Consider the following 24663-nt stretch of genomic DNA (forward strand, 5'->3'; position numbering starts at 1 on the left):
GAACTTGCAATCCCAGTGGCAGTAAGTTCTCAGAAATTCACTGCTATTGAAGATTGTTACAGATTTCATACAGCCAGCTTACATTTGAATCTTGGATGTACCCAGGCTGGGATCAATCAGCATACCTGGATCTCATAAAAACATTGATTTATATTTGCATTGTTTTTTCATGCAATTTGGCCATTGTTGGCAAGACTACCTTTTCTTGCCCATCACTAATTGCCCCTGACTTGAGTGGTTTCAGATGGCATTTAGAGGTCAATCACATTATTGTGGATCTGGAGTCACATATGGCCAGACATGCTAAGGAAGGCAGATTTCTTTCTCTAAGGGCATTAGTGTACTAAATGGGTTTTATGACAATGAAAGTTAACTTCACAGTCACTATTATTATGTTCCCAGCTGGTAAAAATACAGGACCAGTCAGGTACCAGAGTTAAACCTGGCTTGATAGACTATATGTTTTACTTTTGCAATTTGCTTACGATGGTAGTCAATCACTGAACATATTCATAAGATGCTGCCAATGGACATTTAACAAAAGAACTTATGTTTATCACATAAAGAGATAAAAACAAACAGCAAAAATAAAGATTCAACCCTTTTCCCCAGCAATATCCTTTACAGAATCTCAACCCCAATGAAGCTTCTGATTTGTTCATAAGATAGGGGGCATCTCTGGCTAGGTCAGCCCATCCCCAAATGCCCTGGAGAAAGTGGGTCTCTCGGCTCTGCACGTGCACCTATTGCTCCTATCTCTCCATCCATCCCCACCCCTCCTTCCTTACCCTTCTCTCTATCTCCACCCTATAACTCTGGTTCTTCTGTCCCATGTATACCACAGAAGAGGCCTGGGTGACAGATGGATGTAGGGAAACTAGGGATATAGAGAGGCAGGAACAAGATGAGAGCAGCTTTGGGAATGCCAGGAGGGTCAGGATGAACAGACCCCCATGTAGTGGTGCTGATGAAACTGGGTGTATAAGGTTAATGGAAGCACTACTGGGGTTAGTTCAGGAGGTGCTGAGGGAGGGGAAATCTCGAAATGAAAGTAAATGAAAGAAAACATAAAGTGATCAAATGTACTTATTTGTTATTGAGCTAAAAGGACACTAGTTCAGTTTATGACATGCCATGGGCCATGACTCCATTGTTGGTATTTCAAAAGCCAGCATTGTATGACTGTAAACATAACTCCCTAATCTGGAAGAGTGTTCATTATCATTTAACTGAAATTGATGACTGATTTCTGTCATTCAGGCATTAAAAACAGTTTTACTCCACTTAAGTCCGGGGTTCAATGTTGTGCTATTTGTTATACATTAGAGTTTATCTCACTTCAAATAAGGTTTATTATCTGGGGTGGGGTCTTATAGTAGGTACTATGATCACTAAGCGCATGGAAATAGTTAATTGAAAGGTTTCTCTTCCGATAAGACACAAATTCTGGCAAACCAAAACATCAAGGAGTTCAGTTCCAAGTCTAGTTCTTCATCACAGGATTTCTTCTTTTGATGATAAAAAGCAAAAAGGACAAATTTCAAATTGGACACAAATACATGATGTTCCCACTCCTCTCTGCCCGCAAAAATAAAGGTTGAAAATCTCTTTGTATTTTTTACTGAGCAGCTTCCAACATTTCTTTTAAGGTCTGCTAGCCAAGCCATACAAAACCTAATCCTACAGGTCAAGACAGGCATGGTATTAGCAATGACCAATGTTACCTGAATTTTACATCAGAGTCAACTGGTTTCAGTAATTTACACCTTTAAGTAGCCTACACCTGTTGTGGTCATGCAACATGTTAGAGGGAAAAAGCCTTCCGCCACTTCAAATCAATTGGCATCTTGGAGGTCAGACCATCTCTGGGCCAGACCAGGCACGACAGTTCACAGTGTGAGATTCAGAGGCCCAATATCAAGTCATAATATGGGCTGCCACAAATTGAATATCTCCATCAAATGATTTTTGTTAAACTTCTTTAGCAGTCAAAAGTTTAAAAAAATCACTAATAAGTAATCACTGCTGCCTCACAGCGCCAGAGACCCGGGTTCAATTCCCGCCTCAGGCGACTGACTGTGTGGAGTTTGCACGTTCTCCCCGTGCCTGCGTGGGTTTCCTCCGGGTGCTCCGGTTTCCTCCCACAGTCCAAAGATGTGCAGGTCAGGTGAATTGGCCATGCTAAATTGCCTGTAGTGTTTGGTAAGGGGTAAATGTAGGGGTATGGGTGGGTTGCACTTCGGCGGGGCGGTGTAGACTTGTTGGGCCGGAGGGCCTGTTTCCACACTGTAAGTAATCCAATCTAATCTAATCTAATCTAATCTAATCTAAAACCTGAAGAATAATAGTTTTTCAAAAAATCTTTTTTGAGGGGTAATTATTTTGTATAATGAACACAGAATTGGCCAATGAGCTACAGACATTGTCACATATAGACATACTTCAGTGATATCATTGTATTGGTTCTTAAATATAGATAAATTGCAACAGCATACTTGGACAGCACTGACATTCAGTGACCAGATTGATTACTGCTGTGAGTGCAAGATCATATCCACACAGACCAGTTTAAATGGTACACATCTTCTATATTAAAAAAATTGCGTTTAGATATTTTAATGTACCTCTAATTCTGCTAGTTGCTCCAAGTTGGAAGGTTGGGAGTGGGGAGGAATATAGATTTAGGAGCAATTTCAACTTGTTTTCACTGACAGTGAGATCTTTTGCATTTCTCCTATTGGGTAATGTTCCGCTCAGGCATTTTACTTGCTTTGCTTGCTCCTAGATGTCTATATTGCTCTTCTCCTCCCAGGTTCACTCAAGACCCTCTTCCATCCATGATGGTTCACTTTAAGTACATTGAGCTTTACACTGTTCCTTCAACATTGGCTCACTTAAGTACTCCAGCTGTGTCTCCTACCTCACAGTGGTTTGTAATAATGTTCCACATTCTTCCAGCCTCGTCCATACAACTTTCTTTGGGTCTGTGCCCAACTGCTATTGCCATTGTTTTTTGAGGGTGCTGGTGAGGGGTCGTTTTTCAGACTGGAGACCTGTGACCAGTGGTGTGTGTCAAGGATGGTGCTGTGTGCACTGCCTTTCGTCATTTATATGAATGATTTGGATGTGAAGATGGGAGGTATGGTTAGTAAGTTTACAGATGACAACAAAATTAGACGTGTAGTGGACAGTAAAAAAGGTTACCTCAGGGTACAATGGGATCTTGATCAGATGGGTCAATGAGCCAAAGAGTGGCAGATGGAGTTTAATTTCGATAAGTGTTAGGTGCTGCATTTTGGAAAGGCAAATGAGGTTAGGACTTATACACTTAATGGTAAGGTCTTGAGGAGTGTTGTTTAACAAAGAGACCTTGGAGTGCAGGTTCATAGTTCCTTGAATGTGGAGTCGCAGGTAGCTAGAATAGTGAAGAAGGCATTTGGATGCTTTCCTTTATTGGTCAGAGCATTGAGTACAGGAGTTGGGAGGTCATGTTGTGGTTGTACAGTACATTGGTTAGGCCACTTTTGGAGTATTGTGTGCAGTTCTGGTCTCCCTCCTATCAGAAGGATGTTGTGAAACTTGATAGGGTTCATAAAAGATTTACAAGGATGTTGGCAGGGTTGGATGGTTGGAGCTATATGGACCAACTGAATAGGCTGGGGCTGTTTTCCCTGGAGTGTCAGAGGCTGAGGAGTGACCTTACAGAGGTTTATAAAATCATGAGTGGCATGGATAGAGTAAATAGACAACGTCTTTCCTCTGGGGTGGGGGAGTCCAAAACTAGAAGGTGAGAGGGGAAAGATTTAAAAGGGACCTAAGGGGCAGCTTTTTCACACAGATGGTAGTGCGTGTATGGAATGAGCTGCCAGAGGAAGTGGTGGAGGCTGGTACAATTACAACTTTTAAAAGGCATGTGGATGGGTATATGAATAGGAAGTGTTTAGTGGGATATGGGCCAAATGCTGGCAAATGGGACTAGATTAGTTTAGCATATCTGGTCAGCATGGACCAGTTGGACTGAAGGGTCTGTTTATGTGCTTTACATCTCTATAATTCTGTGACTTTATTCTGTTCTGTTCCATGATGCTGCATTCTTTGGATCTGTGCAGTCCTGCACATGGCCATGCTGAAAGTGCTGAATCTCATTGTAAATCTATAGCCTCCATATTGAACTGTCTTTATCTTGAGGGTCATTTTGCCAGAATGAAGAAGGTTATTAAGAACCATGCACCAGGTTCCTCTGAATGGCACTTTTAACCACGTCCAAGCCTACATGCTTGCCTTGTTTCACTGGGTGGCTTTCTCCTGCCTTCTGTAAACAGGACATCCCTCCTCTCTCTTATTGCCTCCAGTAATGTTTCACGTTCCGAATCCTTGAAGCAAGGGACAGCCCTTCTCCATGTGGCAGGCATTTTCTCCTGGTCAGCTGCAAGCTCTACTCCAAACCACACACTATCCTGACTCAGAAGTATATCGTCGAACCTTCATTGTCACTGGATGAAAATCCTGGAATTTCCTCCTTAATGGCATTGTGGATCCACCTACAGTATGTAGATTGCAGCGCTTCAAGTAAACAGCTCATAACCACCTTCTGAAGGGCAGCTAGGAAAAAGCAATAAATGTTGATCAGCCAGTAATGTCCCGCTGGAGAGTAAAAAAAACTGGAACCAGTGTGCTTCCAAACAGTTGGCATGATAATGGCTGCTGTGATGCCTTTAAATTGGACCCATATTTCAGAAGCCCTAACTCCATCCCACATTACGAATTATTAATTGGACACGAAAGCTTCCCTCAGCCGCTTATGTGAAAATCATAGATAGTGGGACTAGCTCCCCTTGACACTTCCTCTGGTGCAGAATTGGGATTCAAAAATGGTTCTGACATTGGTTTCCCTACCCTGAATGCAATACCCTGCCCACAGTGATCCCATTTTACCATCATTATAATTGAAAACAGGTTGAAGTTTTCTCCTCTGGAAACTATCTGGTCCTTGAAACATACTAATTACCACAGGCTTACGACATTACACAAGAGCCTGTGGAAAATGCATATCATTTACATTGCCTGTATGTGGGTCAGTGTGCTGACAGCAATGATCAAATTAACCACCAAGTGTCAGTGTATTCCATGTTTTTGCTGCTGCATGATGACATTTGTATTCAGGAACCTACTACTTACTTGTCAGCACCGAGCCCAGTTTTTGAATGTCATTGTGTACCTTACCCCCAAGTTCTCTTCCCGTTCTAGTTTCAAAACCTCTGCCTCCCTACTACTTCTCCTACAGTTAACTTAATCCACTCCCTCTTGACCTGAACCTGCTATGTCTTACCTGTTTAAATCATACACCACTGTACAGCCTAACATCCCGGTGCAGACCTCAGCCACTGGCGTCCTTCCATGTAAATAAGAGCCTCTGCCTTCTCTCATTTATGCAAACTGGATTGTATTCTGGACACATCAGGACAATAAATCTAGAAATCGTCCAGCTATTATAGACTATTTTTCCTGTTTAAGATGTCTGTCTCCTCACATTCCCTTAGCTGCTCCCTGACTCCTCCTACACACATTGGATTCCATTCCAGAATGTCTCTCCAACACCAAGAAAAAATGAGGTATACGTAAGAAATGGAAACAGGGAGAAGTGAAGATCTTCAGAAAGAGCAACATAGGAGAAGTGTGTTTTTTTTTGTTATATTTATATTGTATAAGCTAGCAATGTGTGAAAATTGTAACATTCTGGGGACTTGGTGGACCAATATTAGCTGCATTCTAGTTTCACAACTAGTTGCTATTCAATTCTGCTTAGCAACAGGGATGGGGCTTGTTGTACGGTTTTCATAGGTCTCTCAAACATTCAAGGTCTAGAGCCAGTTAGAGTTAAGAGAGTGTGTGAGCATATGCCCTGCAGCGACCCATGCAGCAGGCAGGCTGTGTAATTATGATGCTGAGAAGGTGACTGAAGGCCACTGGTTCTGTGTAGGTAAGGCTCAGGAGGAAGTCCCAGAGCTTTTTGATAGTTTGGTGCAGGTAAGATTCATGTGAAGTCCTAGCAGCTGTGGGGAGTTGGAAGAACCCTGTGAATCATTAATATTCATTGCAGTAGAGAGTGGGATGCAAAAGCCCACAAGCAGTGGTGTACTATGTAGCTGAGCAAGCTTACAGCTAGAAGCTGGATAAATGCGAGGTATTGCATTTTGATACAACAAACAAGGGTAGAGCTTATACAATTAATATTAGGGCCTTGGGTAGTATTGTAGAACAGAGGGACCGAGGGGTCCAGGTACATAATTCTTTGAAGTATGCCTCACGTGTAGACAGGGTGGTTAAAAAGGCTTGGCACGCTTATGCAAACTGGATTGTATTCTGGACACATCAGGACAAAAATCTAGAAATCGTCCAGCTATTATAGACTTTCATCATAAGCATTGACTACTTTTCCTGTTTAAGATGTCTGTATCCCCACATTCCCTTAGCTCCTCCCTGACTCCTCCTACACACATTGGATTCCATTCCAGAATGTCTCTCCAACACCAAGAATAAATATGAGATATACGTAAGAAATGGAAACAGGGAGAAGTGAAGATCTTCAGAAAGGGCAACATAGGAGAAGTGTGTCTTTTTTGTTATATATTTATATTGTATAAGCTAGCAATGTGTGAAAATTGTAACATTCCGGAGACTTGGTGGTCCAATATTAGCTGCATTTTAGTTTCACAACTAGTTATTATTCAATTCTGCTTAGCAACAGGGATGGGGCTTGTTGTACGGTTTTCATAGGTCTCTCAAACATTCAAGATCTAGAGCCAGTTAGAGTTAAGAGAGTGTGTGAGCATATGTCCTGCAGCGACCCATGCAACAGGCAGGCTGTGTAATTATGATGCTGAGAAGGTGACTGAAGGCCACTGGTTCTGTGTAGTTAAGGCTCAGGAGGAAGTCCCAGAGCTTTTTGATAGTTTGGTGCAGGTAAGATTCATGTGAAGTCCTAGCAGCTGTGGGGAGTTGGAAGAACCCTGTGAATCATTAATATTCATTGCAGTATAGAGAGTGGGATGCAAAAGCCCACAAGCAGTGGTGTACTATGTAGCTGAGCCAGCTTACAGCTGGAAGCTGGATAAATGCGAGGTATTGCATTTTGATACAACAAACAAGGGTAGAGCTTATACAATTAATATTAGGGCCTTGAGTAGTATTGTAGAACAGAGGGACCGAGGGGTCCAGATACGTAATCCTTTGAAGTATGCATCACGTGTAGACAGGGTGGTTAAAAAGGCTTGGCACGCTTGCCTTCATTGCTCAGTCCTTGGGTACAGGTGTTGGTAAGTCATATTTAGGTTTACAGGACATTGGTGAGGCCTCTTCTGGAATACTGTGTCCAGTTCTGGTTGCCCAGTTATAGGAAGGATATTTTTAAGCTGGAGAAGGTTCAGAAGAGATTTACCAGAATGCTCCTGGGTTTGGAAGGTTTGAGTTATAAAGAAAGGCTGGATAGGCTGGGACAGTTGAGAAGTGGCAGATGGAGTTTAATTCAGATAAATGCGAGGTGCTGCATTTTGGGAAAGCAAATCTTAGCAGGACTTATACACTTAATAGTAAGGTCCTAGGGAGTGTTGCTGAACAAAGAGACCTTGGAGTGCAGGTTCATAGCTCCTTGAAAGTGGAGTCGCAGGTAGATAGGATAGTGAAGAAGGCAGTTGTTATGCTTTCCTTTATTGGTCAGAGTATTGAGTACATGAGTTGGGAAGTCATGTTGCGGCTGTACAGGACATTGGTTGGGCCACTGTTGGAATATTGCATGCAATTCTGGTCTCCTTCATGTCGGAAATATGTTGTGAAACTTGAAAGGGTTCAGAAAAGATGTACAAGGATGTTGCCAGGGTTGGAGAATTTGAGCTATATAGAGAGGCTGAACAGGCTGAGGCTGTTTTCCCTGGAGCGTTGGCGGCTGAGGGGTGACCTTATAGAGGTTTACAAAATTATGAGGGGCATGGATAGGATGAATAGACAAAGTCTTTTCCCTGGGTTCGGGGAGTCCAGAACTAGAGGGCATAGGTTTATGGTGAGAGGGGAAAGATATAAAAGAGACCTAAGGGGCAACCTTTTCACGCAGAGGGTGCTACGTGTATGGAATGAGCTGCCAGAGGATGTGGTGGAGGCTGGTACAACTGCAACATTTAAGAGGCATTTGGATGGGTATATGAATAGGAAGGGTTTGGAGGGATATGTGCCGGGTGCTGGCAGGTGGGACTAGATTAGGTTGGGATATCTGGTCGGCGTGGACAGGTTGGACCGAAGGGTCTGTTTCCATGCTGTACATCTCTGTAACTCTATGACTCTATGAGGTTGAGAGGTGACCTAATAGAAGTTTATAAAATAATGAGAGGTATTGATAGAGTTAATGGTAGGTATCTTTTCCCTAGGATGGGGGATTTCCAGACTAGGGAGCATATTTTTAAGGGGAGAGGGGAGAGGTTTTAAAAAGACATGGGGGGGCAAATCTTTTACACAGAGGGTGGTCCATGTGCGGAATGAACTTCCTGAGGAAGTGGTGGTTTTGAGTACAGTTGCAATGTTTAAGTGACATTTGGATAAGTTCTGGATGTAGGTTTGCTCACTGAGCTGGAAAGTTCGTTTTGAGACATTTCGTCACTATACCAGGTAACATCAGTGAGCCTCCAGGTGAAGCACTGTTGGCATGGCCCACTTTCTATGTATGTGTTTAGGTTTCCTTGGGTTGGTGATGTCATTTCCTGTGATGATATCATTTCCTGTTCTTTTTCTCAGGGGGTGGTAAATGGGATCAAAGTCAATGTGTTTGGTGATAGAGTTCTGGTTGGAATGCCATACTTCTAGGAATTCTTGTGCATGTCTCTTTTGGCTTCTCTGAGGATGGATGTGTTGTCCCAGCCGAGGTAGTGTTCTTCCTCATCTGTATGTAAGGATACTAATGACAGTATGTCTTTTTATGGCTAGTTGATGTTCATGTGTCCTGGTGGCTAGTTTTCTGCCTGTTTGTCCAATATAGTGTTTGTTACAGTTTTTGCAAGATATTTTGTAAATGACATTAGTTTTGCTTGTTGTCTGTATAGGGTCTTTCAAGTTTATTAGCTGCTGTTTTAGTGTGTTGGTGGGTTTGTGGGCTACCATGATGCCAAGAGTTCTGAGTAGTCTGGCAGTCATATTCGAGATGTCTTTGATGTAGGGGAAGTGGCGAGGTTTTCTGGACAAATTTTGTCTGTTTGTTGGGGTTTGTTGCTGAGAAATCGGTGGACTGTGTTCATTGGGTACCTGTCCTTTTTGAATATACTGTAGAGGTGATTTTCCTTTGCACTGCATAGGTCCTCTCTGCTGCAGTGTGTGATGGCTCATTGAAATAATGTTCTAATGCAGCTTTGTTTGTGGATGTTGGGATGATTACCTCTGTAGTTCAGTATTTAGTCAGTATGTCTGGCAGCAAATTTATTTAGTCAGTATGTGTTGTTTTCCTGTAGACGCTGGTTTGAAGTTCCCCATTGGCTGTTCGCTCTACTGCAACATCTAGAACTGGCAGTTTGTTGTTGATTTCCTCCTCTTCAGTGAATTTTATGCCAGTAAGCGTATTATTGATGGTCTTGGAGGTTTCCTCTAACTTGTTTCGTTTTGTGATGTCAAAGGTAGTTTGGGTTGGATGGTTGGCAGAACTGTTTGTTTGAGTCTCTGCATTACTGCCTCTGCTAGGAACCCTGATATCTGAGGTCCCATTGGTGTTCCGTTGGTTTGTCTGTAGGTTTTGTTGTTGAAGGTGAAGTGGGTGGTAAGGCATCGGTCCACGAGCTTGACGACATTGTCCTTGCTGATGAAGTTGGTGTTGTTTCCTGTATGAGTCTTTGGTTCTTCTAATAATGTAGTGAGTGTTTCCTTGGCCAGGTTGATGTTGATGAATGTGAACAGGGCTGTTATGTCAAAGGAGACCATTATTTCATCCTCTTCTATCTTAATGTCTTTGATGGTCTTCTGGAATTCTATAGACAAACCAATAGAACACCCATGGGATCTCCGATATCAGGGTTCTTATCAGAGGCAGTAATGCAGAGACTTGAACAAACAGTTCTGTCAACTATTCAACCCAAACTTTGCATCCGCTACGTGGATGACACCTTTGAAGACCATCAAAGACATTAAGATAGAAGAGGATGAAATAATGGTCTCCTTTGACATAACAGCCCTGTTCACATTCATCAACATCAACCTGGCCAAGGAAACACTCACTACATTATTAGAAGAACCAAAGACTCATACAGGAAACAACACCAACTTCATCAGCAAGGACAATGTCGTCAAGCTCGTGGACCGATGCCTTACCACCCACTTCACCTTCAACAACAAAACCTACAGACAAACCAACGGAACACCCATGGGATCTCAGATATCAGGGTTCCTAGCAGAGGCAGTAATGCAGAGACTCAAACAAACAATTCTGCCAACCATCCAACCCAAACTACCTTTGTCATCACAAAACGAAACAAATTAGAGGAAACCTTCAAAACCATCAATAATACCCTTACTGGCATAAAATTCACAAAAGAGGAGGAAAACAACAACAAACTACCATTCCTAAATGTCACAGTAGAGCGAACAACAAACCAGCGTCTACAGGAAAACAACACATATTGACCAAATACTGAACTGCAGAAGTAATCATCCCAACACCCACAAACGAAACTGCATTAGAACATGGTTTCAACGAGCCACCGCACACTGCAGCTCAGAGGAACTATGCAGAGCGGAGAAAAATCAACCATACAGTATATTCAACAAGATTGGGTACTCAATAAACACAGTCCACCGACTTCTCAGCAACAAACCCCAACAAGCAGACAAAATGCGTCCAGAAACCCTAGCCACTTCCACTACATCAAAGACATCTCGGAAATGACTGCCAGACTACTCAGACCTCTTGGCATCATGGTAGCCCACAAACTCAACAACACACTAAAACAGCAGCTAATGAACTTGAAAGGCCTGATACAGACAACAAGCAAAACTAATGTCATTTACAAAATACCTTGCAAAACCTGTAACAAACACTATGTTGGACAGACGGGCAGAAAACTAGCCACCAGGATATATGAACATCAACTAGCCACAAAAAGACATGACTCATTCTCACTGGTATCCTTACATACAAATGAGGAAGGACATCACTTCGACTGGGACAATACATCCATCCTAGGACAAGTCAAACAGAGACAAGCACGAGAATTCCTAGAAGCATGGCATTCCAACCAAAATTCTATCAACAAACACATTGACTTAGATCCCATTTACCACCCTCTGAGAAAAAGATCAAAAAATGATGCCACCACAGGAAATGATGTCACCACAGGAAATGCTGTCACCAATCCAAGGAAACCTAAACACATAAATAGAAAATGGGCCATGCCACTAGTGCTTCATCCGGAGGCTCACTGATGATATTATCTAGTATGGTGATGAAACGTCTGAAAATGAACCTTCCAGCTCAGCGAGCAAATCTACATCCAGAACCTCAACCTGAGCTACAAAACTTCTTAAAACTCGCTAATTTGGATAAGTACATGGATACAAAATGTTTGGAGGGATATGGACCAGGAGCAGGCAGGTGGGACTAGTTTAGTTTGGGATTATGTTCGGCATGGATTGGTTGGACCAAAGGGTCTATTTCCATGCTGTGTGACACTGTGACTCGAAGAACTTGGTGAAGCTGGCTGCCTGTGAACAAACTGAAAGTGTGCCCATGAGTAGGTTCTATAGTGCAGTTTCCGGAAATCTGGAGAGTGTATTCCCAACTGGGAGAGTGAAGTACCACAACATGAGCATTTGTTGAGACTGTCCGTGAAAGGTCTGCTTTTGACAGAATTCTGAAACTAAATCTTTGAAAGAGAAAAATTAGAATCACTTGGAAAGAATTCATGAGACTTGATGTCCCATGGTTTCACTAAAGCATGGAGGGTTGCTGAGAAATCTGTGAGATCTGTCTTGACTGCATTTGTGATTTGACATTTTCTGTGGGATGCTCAGCTGCAGGTTGACTGTTACTGATATTAACCTTATGTTAATTTTGAATATTGGAACATGGGTTGTACAACTGTATTATTGTTCTAACTTCATATGGCAAAGTTTATTTTTGTTTGTTCAAAACCATGGCATATTGTGGCTTTATTCTCTTACTAAGTTCCTGGAATCTCAGAAGTTAGTTTAAGAAATAAGTTACAGGTCCCTAGCTGTATTGTAACATAACTTTGGTGATATGATCTGTCATAAAAATTATTTGAAGAAAGATTCAAAGTTATAGATATAGCAATGACAAAGAATGTGGGACTTGTAGAGACTTACCACAGGTAGTTCTTCTATAACACGACGGTTGCGCTATTGTGCAACCCGTATTATAGAAATATTGCACTATAGAAATAGCACTTACTGTGTCGGTGATGTAATCGTGTTACAGCTAACACATGTTTTAAGAGTTTATGCTTTAGAAACAGTGTCCCCAATTCGTCAATTGCATTACAGCGAATTCGCATGAATGAATTGAGCATTATAGCACTATGACCTGTACGTAATAAAAAATAGTTAGACTGGAGCAACAGAATGAACAAGAAAGTAAAGCAAAAGGACAGAGTTGGTTACAGAAAGAACCACATTTTTCATTTTTCTGTGAGCAACGCCCTATGAAATCAGTTTAAACATACATTGCTAGTTTCTGGCTGTGACTAAAACTTCAGATGATTTACAAAATATTTGAGCGTAACTATCATGGTTTTTGATGTAGATGAGATCCCTTATTAAAAATATTGCTATTTAAGCAGCATTTCTGTGTTAAAGACATCTATAAATTTGATTATCTATCATCTGTATTTTATGAAATCCATTTATTAAATTGCATGGCTAATCTGTTTATCTTCTGTACATAGGGAAATTGGCACAATAATTAGATCTCTGGGCTGTTGCCCAAGTGAAGGAGAACTTCATGAACTGTTGGCAGAGGTATGCCAAGTTTAACTCGTACTATTCTCAAATGATATAAAATTGACATGCGTTAATTTGAGAAAACAGAGCCAGCGCAAAGCCAATTATTTACAGTTACTGCCCGATGTGTATCTGTTCATTTGGCATAATGTAATGCAATAAATGATTAGAGGGTTCGCAATCCTTTGATTTTATCTTTTTGGACCTGACCTGAACCTCTGGGTATTAAAGAGATAATGTTAGAAGCTAATGATAATGGCACAAAAGCCGTGCCTTCTATGTCCTTGTCCAGACCTCATCAAGACCCATGCACCCAATGCCAATCTAAGCCCCATACCCCCCTCCATGGTCTCACACACACTCCATACCAAGTTATGCCCTCTACCCTCACCATAGCCCCTCATACACTATATGCAAAACTACGCAACCACCAGCACATGGCCTCTCATATCATCATGCCAGGCCATGATGCTGTATTCACCCAATGTATTGAACCAAATTGACACAACGTGCTAAAAAAGTTTTAAAAAATAATTTCACTTGAAACAGTCCTTTCAGTAAAGGCCAATAAACAAGTCAGTTACATAACTCCCTTTAATGATCAAAAGCAGAAAGTAAAAGCACTTGAAACATTGGGACTCAGCAATTTCAACATTCTAATGGGTGTTGGAGCTCTCAGCTAGGTCTCACCATTCATTCTTGGCTGAGGGATGTGAGCTGTGAGAGCTAAATGACCCTAACTGTTCCAGAGCCTTATAAACAGCATGTCTGGTTAACCATGAGGTCTTGTGGCTACTTCCAAACGCTTCCTAAAATTGGCTGACTCGGCTAGTCTGCACTAACCACCCTACAATGAAAATCTTATATTTGAAGCAACTTTTTCCAAGATGGGTGTATATAGTCAGGAAATTTCTCAATTCTCAATACTCACCCATAAGATAAAAAAACAGCCTAGTGAGCCCGTTGCTACAACACTCTCATATACTATGCAACATTCACTATTTTATATCCAGAAGTTCTGTGCATTCTAAGAAATGTATACATTACATAATCTTAAATGCACACTATTGTGCAACAAACTGAAATACCTTGTTTAATGAATAATGGAAGATTATGAAATAAACATTCTCCAAAAAGAATAAATTTATCCCTAAAATGTACAAAAGCAAGCATAAGAAGGAAAACTCAACAGGACATTTCACTTAAATATGAAATTGTTGATTCATGAAATAAATCAAATATATATGTTTGTATTGTGAATATGAAATCATTTTTATCGAGATTAAGCATTATAATTTGATTTAGCAAAAGAAAATGCTGCAAACTACAGAAAGTTAAAAGCTTTTATTTCAGCCTCTTGGTAGTCAACTGTCATGATGTTTTCTGATAATTTAATATCAATTAAAATGGCACTTAATTACCTACGTTATGTTTTAACAATCTGGATTATTTTGACATTTAGCTATTTTGAAAGCAATGTTGTTCACCCCCAACACTTTGACTTTGATTTATAACCTAGGTTTCAATATTGCCAGAAAAACTATATATTATCATGGAGCCATAGTGTCATACAACATAGAAATAGGCCCTTCAGTCCACTATGTATGCTGGCCAACAAGCACCAAACTACACTAATCCCATTTACCTGCACGTGTTCCTTAGCCTATTGTGCCTTGATATTTTAAATGCTCAGACAACAGTGAGGACTGCAGATGCTGGAAATCAGAGTCTAGATCAGAGTGGTGCAGGAAAAGCACAGCAGGTCAGGCAGCATCTGAGGAGGAGGAAAATCAACGTTTCGGGCAAAAACCCTTCAATGTCCGAAACATTGATTTTCCTGCTCTTCGGATGCTGTCTGACCTGCTGTGCTTTTCCAGGACCACTCTAATCTAGATTTTAAATGCTCATCCAGATGCTTCTTAAATGTTGTGAGACTGCCTGCCTCTCAGGCACCATGGTCCATATTTCTACCACCTTCTGGGTGGCAAAAACAAATTCTAAGATCTCCTGTAAACCACTTGCTCCTCATCTTAAATGTGTGCCTCAGGTCTTAGATATATCTACCATGGGAAAAGATTCTCATGACCTACTCTGTCTATGCGTATCATAATTTTGTATACCTCAATTAGATTCCCACTAAACCTCCTCTGCTCCAAGGAAAGCAATCAATCCAGCCTATTCAGTCTCTCCTCATAAATGAGACATTTCATCCTTGGTAACATCCTGGTGAATTTTCTCTGCAGTGTCTCCAGTACACTCCTTCCAGTAGTGTGGTAACCAGAACTGCATACAGTATTCCATCTGTGGCCTAGCCAATGTTTATAAGTTGTAGCAAGACTTCCTCGCTGCTATATTGTATGCTGTGGCTAACAAAGACAAGCATTCTGCCCTCTTCACCACCCTGTCTACCTGTGCAGATACCTTCAGGGATCTATGACTTGTACGTCAAAGTCCCTTTGTTCCTCAGTACTCCCTCGAGATCTGCCATTCATTATGTATGCCTTGTCCTATTAGACTCCCAAAATGCATCACCTCACACTTAGCAGGATTAAATTTTATGTGCTATTGCTCTGCCCAATTTATCAGCTGGTCAATGTCAGAGATTGTAGCTCGAGACCATCCTCCTCACTATTAACACCACCAATTATTGTGTCATCTGCAAACTCACTAATTATACCTTCTATATATTTGGGGGAGGCAATAGACTAGTGGTAATATCACTAGACGGGGCAGCACGGTGGCTCAGTGGTTAGCACTGCTGCCTCACAGCACCAGGGCAACTGCCTGTGTGGAGTTTGCACGTTCTTCCCGTGTCTGCGTGGGTTTCCTCCGGGTGCTCCGGTTTCCTCCTCCAGTCCAAAGATGTGCAGGTCAGGTGAATTTGTCAGGTGAAAGTGTTAGGTGGATTAGTCATGGCTAAATGTCGGGGAATGGGTGGATTACTCTTCAGAAGGACTTGTTGGGCCGAAGGGCCTGTTTCCACACTGTGGGGAATCTGTAGGGAATCTACACTATAATTCCAGAGTCTCAGGTAGGAGGAGCCAGGTTCAAATCCCACCATGGAGGATGCAGGAATTTGAATTCAATAAAAATAAGTTTGGAGTTAAGAGTCTCACGATGATCATGAAATTGTTGCCAATTGTTGGAAAAACCCATCTGTTTCACTAATGTCCTTGAGGGAAGGAAACTGCCAATCTTACTTAGTCTGGTCTACATGTGACTCTGGACCCACAGCAATACGGTTGACTCTTAACCGCCCTCTGAGGAATTAGAGATGGGCAATAAATGCTAACCTAGCCAGCAATGCCTGCATACTGTGAATGAATTTTTTAAAAAAAGTGACTCAGCACCAATCCCTGTGGTATGCTGTTTGTCACAGTCTTCCAATTACAAAAATAACCTTCCACCATCACCTTTTGCCTCCTAATTGTAAGCCAGTTTGGATCCAGTTTGCCAACTTGCCTTTACATTTTGGACTAGCCTTCTATGTGAAGTCTTGTCAAAGGCCTTACTGAAATCCACATAAACCAAATCAACTGCGTTAGCCTCATCAATATATTTAGTTACTTTTTCAAAAAAACTCAATTAAATTAGTCAGACAGCATCTCCCTCTAACAAATTTGCGCTGACTATCCCTGATCAATCTCTGTCTTTGCAAGTATTTATTAATCTAACCTTCAGAATTTGTACCCAATAATTTCTCTACCACAGACTAACTGATCTGTAATTACATAGCCTATCTTTGCTACTCTTCTTGAACATGGTCATTTGTAGCCAGCAAAGTACTGTATTGCAATTGTATCTGTTTGGTGTCTAGAGGAAGATTAATGGAATTAAAATATTAATGTACCTGAGTTGTTTTATATTGTAATTTTGTTTTGCAATTTCTATTTAAAGGTGGAGGAAGAGGAACCCACGGGATATATACAACTTGATAAGTTCCTTCCTATGATGACTAGAGTGTTATTAGAAAGGAAGTGAGTTCTAAGTCTTTATTTGTTGATTTATATACTAATTTCTTTAAGTGCCTTGATAATTTATGAAGTAAAAATTTATCACTGTGATGATCAAAAATTTCCAATCTGTTACAACATCATTTGTTAACATCCAAACAGATATTTTGCCACATTTTCTATAAATATTTTTAGGACTGCATATTAATTATTGTTCCACATTCCTAATCTTCCACAAATGCTTAAATAAACTTCATTGGTGTTAAACTGCTGGGATGATTGGGAATTTTAGCAGTTTGTGAAAGTGAGGTGCCAGGCCTGAGAATGGCCGATTCCAACTCATTTATGTTGTTACCTGTTGGCATCAAAATCTTGTTTGAAAGATCTTACACAGATAGCTGATGTGTTTTCATTGAAATTCCATGTGTAGACCTTCTCAGTATTTTCCTTTGGTCTCTCTTTGTATTGTTCAGCGGACTGCAGTTATGGGAGCCACCAATTTTCTTTGGGGGCAACTTAGCAGGGACTAAGATCTAATTCAAAAGGTGTAACCTTTTTAAGTTTTCGTTTTTAAGTATGTAGGATTTTATAGGATGTTGAACTATCATAGAATTGAATAATGAAGCAACAGACATTGTGATGAATAGTGCCACCATGTGCCCAAAGTATTCATCAACATCCTAGAAACCCTTTTCCAACACAGACTTATTTCACTTTGACAGACAGTGATTGAGTTTCATTTTGAACTACTAATAACTTTGATTTGTTTCTACTGTTCTATGGCCATGTTACAATTGAAACAATGATATCCATGCATGATTCAGTCATGGTGGATTTTGTTTGGTCCTTTTAGCTTGTGTTCAAAGTTTCGGATTTGAGGTTTTGCCTTCTAATAACTTTTATTTCCTTGGAGCCTGTGTGTTAGTCAACGTATTCATTTTATCAACTGTATAGGTTTGGCTCCAGCAGGAGTTTGGAAAGGCAGTGATCAAAGCTATACTGCTTACTGGGAGCAGATCCACATGCCGAGCTGCCTGCAACAGGTGGTCTTAATTCATCACAGTTTCAGAGATTTTCATCACCCTCTGATGCATTTAGGTTATTGTTCCAAATTGATTTTCTGATTTTTTTTAATTTATAGAACTGACCCACATCTATTTGCCTCTATTTTGAAATCCAAATCTAGAATATTTATAGATATATCAAGTGCTCCAATCACCAAAACAGTGAGAGACTGTTGTAATTTTAGATTTTTATAGAATTGTTTTGTTTTGATTTACTGATGATTGATTAACAGTTTCTCTACATGAACATATTTCTCCAATGATATTAAAGCTACATATTTTTATTCTATTCATGCTGGCCTTGAACTTTTATTTACTCTTATTTATTCTTTAATGGGATCTGGGCATTGCTGCCAAGGCCAGCATTTGTTGACCATCCCACAGCCCTTTCACTGGGTTGCTTGCTAGGCCACTTTCAGGAGGCCGCTAAGAGTTAAGAACATTGCTGTGGTCCTGGAGTCACATGTAAACCAAACTAGGTACAGTTAGCAGATTTCCATCACTAAAGAACATTAGTGAATTCGATAGATTTTCACTGACAATTGATGTTGACTTCATGGCTACCATCACTGAGCCTAACATTTTGTTTTCATATTTGCTTAATTGAATTTTAATTAACCACTATTCATGGTGGGACATGTCCCTTGGGCAATACTTTGGGTCTCTGTGTTATTCTTTTGTTGACTACTATGCTACTGTCTCCCCTTATAATTAGCAATTACCTTGTTTGTGATGAACAAACAAACAAATTCAGTATTTTACCCTGTATAACCAAGCTTTCTTCAAAATGATGGATATTGGCATTTAGGAAAGAAGTTTACAGACTAAATTGGCTAATAATTAGATACTAAACGATAAATAAAAAGTATTTTCTGAGGATAATTGACTGCCTAATTATTATCCCTATTTACACAAGTGTTCCTTAAGTCTGTTTATTCACATGTTTCTACATATTAAAAAAATGATTTTTGTTATATGAAATGAAACAATGATCATGATTATATCAAGGAATCAAACCACTTTGTTATCTAAATGTGATAAATATCTGAATTTTCTTATTAGACTACGTTTCCAGAAATTTAAATTAATAATGTACTCCCTGTGCTTTGTACTGTACAGGTACATTTTCAGTTTAACTGCATTGTTTTTATTCTTTTATTCCTCTGACTTGCAAATTATATATAATCATCTGGTGTGGAATTCTAGCATTTGGTCACTGATGTGATGTGACAAAGATTAAAATGAAAAGAGAATTCCCTGTAAAATTGACTGCACAAAGGCATCGTATTGTATTTAACAGTTATTATTTTCCCCATCTTCTGTACCAATTACGGATAGAATGAGAAAAATTATTGAGGCTGCAATTTACACATAGGTAGGAGAGAGGGAAGTTTCAGATGGCGTTATAAACCAGAGTAGTAGTGCCTGAATGACTACTGGTATTACCTGAATCAATGGTAAATATTTCAGTCAATAATCTTTGATTTTTAACTGTAAAATGAAATTATATGAATTGCAGTAGGATTACATTCATCACTCTAATCCTACTATTCCATGAGTCACATCAGAGTTGAGATAAGGGAAGGATTTTCAGGATAGCAACATATAACCAGTGGAGTGCCACAGAAATCAGTGTTGGGATCACAGCTATTAACAATATATATTAATGACTTGAATGAGGAAAGTGAATAGACCTGGTCAGGTTTGTGGGTGACACAAAAATAAGTAGGAAGGCAAGTGGTGAGGATAACACAAAGCGTCTGCAGAGGTATATGGACGAGTTAAAATGTTCAGTGGTGCCTCCGGGCGAAGCACTGCTGATCATTCCTGCTATCTATTTGGGTTTCTTTGGGTTGATGATGTCATTTCCTGTGGTGATGTCATTTCTTGTTTTTTCTCGGGGGGTGGGAGATGGGGTCTAACGCGATGTGTTCGTTGATAGAGTTCCAGTTGGAATGCCATGCTTTTTCTTATAATATATTTTTAAATATATAGATTTTTAAATATGACAACAAATACAAAACAGTACAATTCAAAACAGTACAAAAATAGTACAAAAATAAACCCAAATAATAAAAAAAATTCCCCAACCCACCCTCCTGTACAAATGTATAAACATATATCGAGAAATATAAAATTAAAAAAAACTTAAACTAGCTATTTAACTAAATAAATAAATAACTAACAACAAACAAATAAATAGTAATAACTCAGCCCAGCCAAAAAACACTCATACGTTCACAGTTCCTCCTCCCTGGATATTGGACTTATGAAACTCAATCGTTACAGCTACATAAAAGCTCTTGTTAGTGTGGCAGATAAATCTGGGTCCAGGTATTTCAAAAAGGGTTGCGAGGTCTTGTAAAAATTCTCAGTTTTGTGGTGTACCATTTTGGGAGAAAATCCAGGGGAATATGCTCCATAACAATCTTCCGCCAACCCGACAGGCCTGGGGGGGTTTTCGGATATCCAAACTAGCAAGATATTCTTCCTTGCACAGAACGTAAGAATATTGAAAAGCTTTTTCTTATGCGCGTCTGCAGGAAATACAATGGGTAGGCCCAAAAGGAGAGAAATAGGGTCCTTGTCCACCCCTACACCCAAAATCCTCTCCATTGTGCCCGCCACAATATGTTTGAAGCCTGTCGCAAGACTAGAGACACTGGATAGGAGTGCCCGTGCAGACCTTGCACTTGGGACATGCTGAAGGTACCCCTGGTTTAAATTTTATCAGACTCATCTGAGGTGGCACCCCCCCACTTGGTGATATAGAGTATTAATAGAGAGTGTACTCTTAGCCCTTAGTACCCCGCTTTCTATGTCAGATTTGTAGGGATCAGTCAAAAGTGTGATCCTTTTTTGAATAAAATCCCTAACTTGAAAAAAACGAAAGAGGTCTCTATTAGGTAACTTGTACTTCCGTACTAACTGATCGAAGGACATCATTACGTCTCCCTCAAATAAATCACCCATGCAAGATATACCTCTAGCTGCCCAATGTTTAAATCCTGAATCTATTATACCTGGTTGAAAACTCAGCATACCCACTAAATGTGTAAACAAAGATGTTTTGCCAATATTACCTTCCCTCTGCCGAATTGCCCTCCATGCTTTAACAGTATTGATGACTATTGGGTTATGGTAATAGTCCCTAACTGTCCTCATCTTGTCCAAAATCAGCAAACTGGTAAGGGGGCACCTTGCCTGGGAGGCTTTGATATATAGCCATATTGAAAGAGGGTCCCCACAAACCCAATCACTCATGTCAGTCAAAAGCGTGCTTAATTGGTAATTTTTAATGTCTGGAAAGTCTACTCCCTCCAATCTGTGAGGCAACTGCAGTTTGGCTAATTTAATGGGGGGCCATTTATGGCGCCAGATAAAGGAGCTGAACCAGCCGTTGAGTCTCCTGAGTGTTTGTTTATTGAAAATCAGGGGGAGCATCTGTATAGGGTATAGCAAATGAGGGAGAATATTCATCTTAATAAGCGCTATCCGACCCAACCACGAGACTGGAAGTGCCTCCCATCTTTGGAGATCTTGTTTAAATTTTCCAAATAATTGAGTAAAATTAGCTTTGAACAGCCAATCCAGCACTGGAGTAATGAATATGCCCAAATACAAGAGCCAACTCTTTCGTAAGATCACCCATAGGCATAGCCTCTGATTTAGCAAAATTAATCTTATACCCTGAAAAAGCGCCAAACGCGTGAATGCATTGTATCAGGCAAGGCATTGAAACTGCTGGATTTCTCAAGAAAATTAGAAAATCGTCTGCATACAGCGAGATCTTATGTAATTTTGACCCCACTTCTGGAGCTGATATATTGAGATCCCCACGAATGGCCTCTGCCAACAGTTCAATCACCAACGTAAAAAGTAATGGTGAAAGGGGACAGCCCTGCCGGCTGCCCCTAGAAATATTAAAATTCTTGATCGTACCCCATTGTACAGCCACTCAACTTGGTTAAATGCCTTCTCTGCATCTAAAGAAATCACCAATCCCTGTATTGACTGCTGTCGGCATGCTTGAATTACGTTAAGCTGCCTCCTAATGTTATTGGAGGATCTGTGACCCTTTATGAAGCCCGTCTGATCCTCTTTAATAATAGAGGGTAACACAGTCTCCAGCCTTAACGCAAGAGCCTTAGAGAGGATCTTAAAGTCCACATTTAAGAGCGAGATGGGCCTGTATGAAGCACAGTCTTCCGGAACCTCCCCTTATTTAAGGATAAGTGAAATATTGGCCTCTCTCAGAGATGGTGGGAGATAATCTTGACTGTATGCATCATTAAACATATTCAGCATCGGGCCTGACAGTATACTTATAAATTCCTTATAGAATTCACTGGGAAATCCATCAGGACTGGGTGCCTTTCCACTCTGAAGCTGCCTCACAGCTTCCTGCACTTCTTGCTCTGATAATGGGGCATTGAGAAAGGACTGTTGTTCGGGAGTCACACCCGGGAGCTTCAGATCTCTAAAAGAAGATTCCATTTTGGCTTGCCCCTCCTCACAATTCTCAGACCGATATAACTTAGAGTAGAATCTTTGGAACGCCACATTAATATTTTTAGAATCACATGTTAGGTTCCCAGACTCTTCCCTAATCGCTGTAATGGTTTGTGGGGCACTTCTCTTTCTGGCAAGGTATGCTAAGTATTTGCGTGGCTTGTCACCATGCTTGTATAACCTTTGCTTTGCAAAAGCCAGCTCCTTCTTTGCCGTCTGCGTGAGCACAGAATTTAGTGCAGATCGCAGTACCGTAATCCTCTGTAGTTTGACCAATGAGAGTGTGTCAAAATAGGCCTTCCCGGCTGCCTTCAACTGTGCTTCAAGGAGACGTTGCTGCTCACCCTTCTGTCACTTCCTACTTGTGGAATATGAAATAACTAACCCCCTGGCATAAGCTTTGGCAGTTTCCCAGAGAACAGATGAGCTATCAATCGAGCCTATGTTGATGTCTAGGAATGCCCAAAATTCCCTAGAGAAATACTCCACAAACTTGCTGTCAATGAGAATAAAGGGTCCATTCGCCAGTACCTTGAATCCACTGTAACATCCTTAATTTTAACCATGAGGTACACTGGAGCATGATCAGAGATGGCAATAGTACCAATCGTACAGGATGCCACCAGATTCAGGGTTACCGCAGGTGTCAGAAAAAAAATCAATCCTTGTGTGACATCTGTGTGGATTGGAGAAAAATGTGAAATCCCTACCTGTAGGGTGGAGACACCTCCAGACGTCCACCAATCCTAATTCCCCACACAAACCCAATAACTGTTTAGTTTGTGCAAAGGGTATCGAGAGACCTTTAGGCCACCTGTCTACTGTGGGGTCCATGAGGCAGTTAAAATCTCCCCCTATAATGATGTGCCGAGACTTGAGACTTATCAGTTTAGATAAAGCATCTACCAAGAATTTAAGAGGATGAGCTGGGGGACAATAAACATTTATTATGCCATATTCTTCCCCTTTTATCAAGGCTTTAAGAATTACAAACCTTCCGTTTGTGTCTTTAACACATTCCAACAATTTAAATGGGAGATTTTTCCTAACCAATTTAGCCACTCCCCTACTTCTGGTATTAAATGATGAAAAATAAACTCGGTCAAAGCCATTCTGCTGTAATTTCAGATGCTCCTTGTCATCCAAATGTGTCTCCTGTAACAAAGCAATAGCCACTTTCTCCTTTCTAAGACTCAAGAGTACCTTCTTCCTCTTAATTGGTGAGTGACTTCCCTTGATATTCCAGGTACACCATTTAATCAAATCATTAGCCATAATCTTCTGCAATTACATTTAAATTCCATAGAGGAGGCATCGCAAGCACAAGCTAAAAAGAATAAACACCCCATAGAATATCAATATGAATAAAAAAACATTCTTTTATTTAAAAAAGGGGAATAAATACCCCACCCATCCTTTTAAACTTAGAAATTTAAAATGTACATCTTAACAACCGCCAGACATAGTTTGAACCAAATTATTATCAATAGAGGTAAACAAAAGGGGAAAAAACAAAGCTCCAACCGGATTTCCTCCATTTCTTTTACAGAATGATAAGCGTATACCCAAGCAACGATATTTATACATACTACAATTGTTTAACTTACTGTTAGTTTGTCCACAAAGTCTCTTGCCTTCTCCGATGTGTCTAAGAGGTGCATGGATCCATCTAAGGTGATCCGAAGCACTGCCGGATATCTCAGGGAGTACTGAATCCCAAGCTCCTTCAATCTTCTCTTGACACCATCATATGATTTTCGTTTCTGGATCACCGCCGCTGAAAAGTCCTGAAAAAACATGATCTTAGACCCCTCATAAATTAGGGCCTGTGGATCCTCCCCCTGGAGTCTGGAAGCCTCCATGACTCTCTCCTTACCCCGGTAATGATGGAACCGCACCAGGAAAGGACGAGGGCATTGACCCAGACCCTACCTCCGTGCTGCAACCCGGTGAGCCCTCTCTATCTTCAATCCTCTCATGCCAGTCTCCAAGTCAAGGAATTTTGGAAGCCAATCTTCAACAAATTCCGCAAGCCGCTCACCTTCCTTACCCTCAGGCAACCGATGATCCGAATGTTTTTTCTCCTGCCCCTGTTTTCAAGATATTCTACTTGGTCACGCAAATTACGAACCTGCGTCTTAAAGACTTGA

General features: G+C 40.7%; 1 protein-coding gene across 2 annotated transcripts in view; it reads left to right on the forward strand.

Annotated features, from left to right (window-relative positions):
- efcab2 (EF-hand calcium binding domain 2) overlaps nt 1-24663 on the forward strand; it is a 73948-nt gene that overhangs the window by 15478 nt on the left and 33807 nt on the right. For both annotated transcript variants that reach the window (XM_043695422.1, XM_043695421.1), the window contains exons 3-4: nt 12930-13002; nt 16882-16961. In XM_043695422.1, the coding sequence (XP_043551357.1) occupies nt 12930-13002; nt 16882-16961 (153 nt within the window). The remainder of the gene's footprint in view (nt 1-12929; nt 13003-16881; nt 16962-24663) is intronic.

Source organism: Chiloscyllium plagiosum, chromosome 9, assembly GCF_004010195.1.
Source record: "Chiloscyllium plagiosum isolate BGI_BamShark_2017 chromosome 9, ASM401019v2, whole genome shotgun sequence".
NCBI lineage: Eukaryota > Metazoa > Chordata > Chondrichthyes > Orectolobiformes > Hemiscylliidae > Chiloscyllium > Chiloscyllium plagiosum.